Source organism: Nicotiana attenuata, unplaced genomic scaffold (genome assembly GCF_001879085.1).
Source record: "Nicotiana attenuata strain UT unplaced genomic scaffold, NIATTr2, whole genome shotgun sequence".
Classification (NCBI taxonomy): domain Eukaryota; kingdom Viridiplantae; phylum Streptophyta; class Magnoliopsida; order Solanales; family Solanaceae; genus Nicotiana; species Nicotiana attenuata.
Genome location: NW_017676350.1, coordinates 6149 through 12446, shown reverse-complemented (window position 1 = coordinate 12446; position 6298 = coordinate 6149). Strand labels below are relative to the sequence as shown.

General features: G+C 38.7%; 3 protein-coding genes across 4 annotated transcripts in view; 2 read left to right on the top strand and 1 right to left on the bottom strand.

The window, feature by feature from the left end:
* The window catches only part of LOC109220952, an 8900-nt gene extending 7721 nt beyond the window's left edge, over positions 1–1179 (top strand). For both annotated transcript variants that reach the window (XM_019385421.1, XM_019385420.1), the window contains exon 10: positions 504–1179. In XM_019385421.1, coding sequence (XP_019240966.1) covers positions 504–803 — 300 coding nt within the window. In that variant the 3' untranslated portion in view covers positions 804–1179. The remainder of the gene's footprint in view (positions 1–503) is intronic.
* Positions 1180–1654: 475 nt separating this feature from the next.
* LOC109220953 (chlorophyll a-b binding protein 40, chloroplastic) lies at positions 1655–2685 on the bottom strand. Its single transcript, XM_019385422.1, has one exon. The coding sequence runs from the start codon at positions 2633–2635 to the stop codon at positions 1832–1834; it is 804 nt and encodes a 267-aa protein (XP_019240967.1). The 5' UTR covers positions 2636–2685; the 3' UTR covers positions 1655–1831.
* Positions 2686–4888: 2203 nt separating this feature from the next.
* LOC109220954 (chlorophyll a-b binding protein 40, chloroplastic-like) lies at positions 4889–6058 on the top strand. Its single transcript, XM_019385423.1, has one exon. It carries the CDS (start codon positions 5070–5072, stop codon positions 5871–5873), a length of 804 nt encoding a protein of 267 aa, XP_019240968.1. The 5' UTR covers positions 4889–5069; the 3' UTR covers positions 5874–6058.
* The last annotated feature ends 240 nt before the right edge of the window (positions 6059–6298 follow it).

The following is a 6298-nucleotide window of genomic DNA, read 5'->3' as shown; positions in this document are numbered from 1 at the left end:
ACCCCCCCCCACCCCACCACCACACACACACACACAAGAAAAAACGTAGCTACCTTGTGTCGTTTTGGCGGTGTGTAATGAGTAACTAATATTGTGAAAGTGTGTAAAATTCCTTTTCCTGCAAGCATAGAAGAAAAGTAGACTATAAATATAGAAAAAAGAGAAAAAGGTCATACTTACCCCTGTTCTTCTTGAAAAGGTTCACATTTACCCTCCTTTTACAGTTTGACTCGCTAGTGTCCTTGCTGTTAATCTTTTGGGTTACAAATATCCTTACTCACTAACAGGGTTATCACTAATTAGTCCCAAAAATTTCTTATTAGCACCTGAGTTGGCCACGTGGCCTTTTTTGAATTTTGTTTGGTTAATTACATTTATCAAGTTCTACCATGGGTTGTTGGCACGGAACTTAGAAATGCAGTGTAATTTCACTGGTTCTATTTGCGCTGTGTTTCAGCACTGCGTATCGCCCTCCTTTATTTGACGACACTCTTTCATTTCAGAGTGAGAATTCAGCTTTGTGGCATCATGGACTTGGTTCAAGAACAATTTCAGCTGTTCCTGCCAACACGTACTATGGCTTTCAGGGGCAAAATCAGCAAACGGCTGGTGGATTTAGGCAAGGTCAGCAGCCGTCACAGAGCTATGGATCTTTGGGGGGTTACCCACATTTCTACAATTCTCAGGCTGGTATCTCATTGGATCAACAGCAGCAACAAAACCTTCGGGATGCAGCATCGTTGGCTGGTTCTCAAGGTCAGCCGAAGCAGTCTCAACAACAAATATGGCAAAACGGCTACTAATCTTACTGCCTCCTTGTATTTTCGGGGTCTTGTAATGAGTGTTGAAAGTGGCCTTTCGAGCAATTTCTGTGGAAATAACCATCGTTCATGATCCCCGAAGAGACTTGACCGGCTGCTGCCCTGTGCTACGAGGCTTTACTTTACGTGTTTATCCTCAGAGTTAAATGTAATGTAGGAATGTCTGAGCTAACACAGTACTAGTTGGCGCGTTTGTGTTCTCTTAACTCTTTGTTACACAGTTAACCCCCTTTCGCTGTTTTCTCATCTATAGTTAGTTGTGTTCTGTTTCCCACTAGTAATCTATTACCATCTGCTTTCTGCTTTACTGTCCGGTGAATTTTTGCGCATAAATGGGATGAAATATTGGGAAGGTTAATGTGGTTGTACTGATCTTTATATTGTACAGTCAAACCTCTCTATAACATCTCTATATAACAATCATTCACTGTAAAAATTAAGTTTTTCTCCAAACTGATTTTTATGTTATGTCATAATATGCATCCTCTATAATAACACTTTACTATAGAAGCCAAAATAAAATATGAGATTGCAAGGTCCAAAATATAGATGATTAGTCCTCTAATAAAAATGGTAATTAATTTGCTATCACCTGATAAAATTCACTGACAGAGCAAAAACTCTTTGTCACGAATATCTAAAAATACATTGTTTGGACAGCATTATCCTAAGAATTTTTTTTAAATGAACTCTAGGGAATAACCATAAGTATTGAACAACAAAGAACTGTTCTCTGGACATTATTTGGTTCTGTATTTTCACTACCATTTTAAACCGTTAAGCACTTTGAAATCCTAAAGAAGTAGAACATTAAAGATTGGAAGTGCAAGAAAGAAGATGAAAAGATTCACATGCTCGTCATTAATTAATCCAAACCAATTTACACCACATTAATGAACCCATAACCCAGAATGCTAAAAATAAACTCTGACCCTTGTTTGGGTTCATCACTCACAAGCTACATATTCAGTCTCACACTACTTAAAGATTAGAGATCAACTTTTGTTAACTCACTTTCCGGGGACAAAGTTTGTGGCGTAGGCCCAGGCGTTGTTGTTAACCGGGTCTGCAAGATGATCGGCAAGGTTTTCCAATGGACCCTTTCCAGTAACGATAGCCTGAACAAAGAATCCAAACATGGAGAACATAGCAAGTCTGCCATTCTTGATCTCCTTTACCTTGAGCTCAGCAAAAGCCTCTGGGTCTTCAGCAAGACCCAATGGGTCGAAGCTACCACCAGGGTAAAGTGGGTCAACAACCTCACCGAGAGGTCCACCAGCAACACGGTAACCCTCAACTGCTCCCATCAACACAACTTGGCAAGCCCAAATGGCCAAGATGCTTTGTGCGTGTACCAAACTTGGGTTACCCAAGTAGTCAAGACCACCCTCGCTGAAAATTTGAGATCCAGCCTTGAACCATACAGCTTCACCGAACTTGACACCGTTACGTGCCAAGAGTTCGGGGAAGACACAGCCAAGAGCTCCAAGCATTGCCCATCTGCAGTGGATCACCTCCAACTCACGGTTCTTGGCAAAAGTCTCTGGATCAGCTGAAAGTCCAGCAGTGTCCCATCCATAGTCACCAGGGAACTCACCAGTCAAGTAGCTTGGAGATTCACCGGAGAATGGGCCCAAGTACTTGACACGGTCAGGACCATACCATGGGCTGCCAGAAGAGACAGGCTTGGCCTTGGTAGCAGTCTTCCTCATGGTAACTTTCCCATTTCCGGTGATTTCAGAGGAAGATGGTGAGAGTTTCACTGCCTTTCCGGCAAAAGAAGAGGAGGAGAGAGCCATTGTAGAAGCAGCCATGGTTTAATAATTAAGGAGAAGAAATGAGATGTTGTGTAGTATGGTTACTTGGGCTTTACTATATATTGGGAGGAAGGGAAAGAGTTCTTATCTTATGATATCTCTATCTACAATTTCATTGGATTTCAAGATTCCACTAGCATTACTTCTTGTCCACTTGGCATGTTGTATTCCATCAATCTTTCCAAGATTTTTACTTGTGGCTTTAAATTGCAAACTGTCCTATAAGCTGGTCTGGTAAATCTTACAGTTTTTCTTCTATGGGTCTGTTTGATGTTGCCATGCATGTATCACTTTGAAGTCTGCAAAATAAAAAAGAGATAATACATAAATTACCACATCAAACTTGTCCGGAAAAATCATTTACACACCTTAACTTTACTGGCGACCTATGTCCCCCCTATTCTTGTTTGGGGTGAATTTAAGACTTTCATCCTAAATGGTGACGTGGCAAAGAGAGTAGCTTCACTCTCCCAATCTCGCGTGTAAGAGGGAAAAATTTTTACTGTGTGGGTCCCTTTTCCGTTTACTTCTTTTTTTCTATTTTTTTCCNCTTTTTGTTTTCTCTCTCCACCTTTTCTCTTCCNCCACCTTTTCTTCTTCCTCTCACAATTGCAAAAATCATTTTTTTTAACAAAATATTTTTTTGTAAAAACATATTTGTAAAAACCGATTTTTTTTTTTTTGTAAAAACAGAATTTTTATTCAGTTTTTAATAAAATATTTTGTTTTTTAAAAACTGAAAAAAATATTTCCAACAAATTATTTTCGCTTTTGAAAAAAGTTTTTTTTCTTCATTTTTTCAGTTTTTTAAAGATTTTTTTTTGCAAAAAATGGAAAAACAAACTTGTAAAAACTAATTTATTTTTTGTAAAAACACAGTAAAAAATCGTTTTTTAACAAAATATCTTTGTTTTTTAAAAACTGAAAAAATTATTTTCAACAAAATATTCCGATCTTTTTTGAAAAATATTATTTTTATTTTTTCATTTTTTTAAAAGAATTTTATTTTGTAAAAACTGGAAAAACAAATTTGTAAAAACTATTTTTTTTTTTGTAAAAACAGAAAAAAATCATTTTTGAGCAGATATTGACACGTGGCGCGCGTGTACTACACACCCCACCACAAGACTGACTAAGTGTTACCAATGGGGTATTAAATTCACCCCAAACAAGAATAGGGGGGGACATAGGTCGCCAGTAAAGTTAAGGTGTGTAAATAATTTTTCCGGACAAGTTTGATGGGTAATTTATGTATTATCTCAAATAAAAAACTGAAACTTATACAATTTCTGAATTTAATCTCTACACAAAGTACACATACTTTAAGTCTATAAAGCCACAACTAAAATAAGACATGAATTTCTCAATGAGGTTTTAATTTGTGGAGGGCAGCCAGGTGTACTAAGCTCCCACTATGCGCGAGGTTCGGGGAAGGGCCGGATTACATGAGCCTATTGTACGCAGCTTTAATTTACCCTAGCATTTTTGTAAGAGGCTATTTCCACTGCTCCAACCATTAATTTTTACATTAATTGTGGTCCAAAATTTAGATGGCAAGGATTTATTTAGTACCAAGATTTAACGGAGAATAAAAGTAATCTATCGAATAGTTTAAGAGTAATTTTGACACTTTTTTGTTAGTTAAATGCATCACCACCAAGAGCCTATACATATGTATATTCATTCAAATTCAGACAATTTATTGATGTAGCCTATAGGTGATTATAACCTCCTCACCACCACCGCACTATGTAGATCATCCCCCCCCCACCCCCACCCACCCCACCCCCACACACACCAAAAAAAAAAAGAAAAAAACAATTTCTACTTCATTTCAAATGCAAAAAAATTTCATTTGAACCACCAACAAATTATGATGGAATGATAAGTACGCCTTCATCCCAATAAGAAGTCCGGAAACACTACGTATAGAGTCGCTTTACCCCTAAAATGAGATTTTTCAGTACGGATTAGTCGGACCACAAAACAAATATCGAATACCGAGTGAAAAATAAAAAAAGACGTTCAATTGAAGCATCAAAAGTTTTTCTTGTCTCATTGTCAATTTGCCACTCATACAAGTGGTCCAAATGTGCAGAAGTGTGTGAACAATGCATTATTATATTGCAATAATCTATAATCAGACGTGGGAACTCCACATTGGCTGCAGAGAGGAAATCTGTATTGGGTTAGATTTTTTAAACATAATGTATCTAAAATATAGTCATTGCCAAATGGACAACAATGCAAAAGGTTACAAATTGTATCCACCAATCAAAAAGCAGATACTGATATTCATGGATAAGTATTCTGGACAATTTTGAGTCATTTATATACAGATGGTGCAAGCCAATTAAACTCATCAAGCCACAAATCAAATATTCTTTCTTTGTAGTAGCTGCATTCAAGAGTTTTCCATTTTATTTCTACAATGGCTGCTGCTACAATGGCTCTTTCTTCCCCTTCTTTTGCCGGAAAGGCGGTGAAACTCTCACCGTCTTCCTCTGAAATTACTGGAAATGGGAAAGTTACCATGAGAAAGACCGTTACCAAGGCCAAGCCAGTCTCTTCTGGTAGCCCATGGTATGGTCCTGACCGTGTCAAGTACTTGGGTCCATTCTCTGGAGAGTCCCCAAGCTACTTGACTGGTGAGTTCCCTGGTGACTATGGGTGGGACACTGCTGGACTTTCAGCTGATCCAGAAACATTTGCCAAGAACCGTGAATTGGAGGTGATCCATTGCAGATGGGCCATGCTTGGAGCTCTTGGTTGTGTCTTCCCCGAGCTTTTGGCCCGTAACGGTGTCAAGTTCGGCGAAGCTGTATGGTTCAAGGCTGGATCACAAATTTTCAGCGAGGGTGGACTTGACTACTTGGGCAACCCAAGTTTGGTCCATGCACAAAGCATCTTGGCCATCTGGGCTTGCCAAGTTGTGTTGATGGGAGCCGTTGAGGGTTACCGTGTTGCTGGTGGGCCTCTTGGTGAGGTTGTTGACCCACTTTACCCCGGTGGCAGCTTCGATCCATTAGGCCTTGCTGATGATCCAGAGGCTTTTGCTGAGCTCAAGGTAAAGGAGATCAAGAATGGCAGACTTGCCATGTTCTCCATGTTTGGATTCTTCGTTCAGGCTATCGTAACTGGAAAGGGTCCATTGGAGAACCTTGCCGACCACCTTGCAGACCCAGTTAACAATAATGCTTGGGCCTATGCTACAAACTTTGTCCCCGGAAAGTGAGTTAACAAAAGTTGATCTCTAATCTTCATGTAGTGTGAAACTGATATGTAGCTTGTGAGTGATGAACCCAAAGAAGGGTCAGAGTTTATTTTTAGCATTCTGGATTATGGGTTCATTAAAGAGATTGTTATGTGGTGTAAATTGGTTTGGATTATTAATGACGAACATGTGAACCTTTTCATATTTTTTCTTGCACTTCCAGTCTTTTTAACGCTAAGCACTTGTCTCCGGCTGTGGTAGAACTTAACTTATAACTAACTAGATGGGATTTATATTGCTTTCCCTTGAAAAACATAGAGATTTATATCTGAATTAGTTTGCACACATCATAATATTACAATCTAAATTCAACCCAAATAAGTTTAGTTTGGTTTGGTTTGATTTTTTAGAGTTGTTTTGGATTAGTCGGTTTTGCCTAAACTATG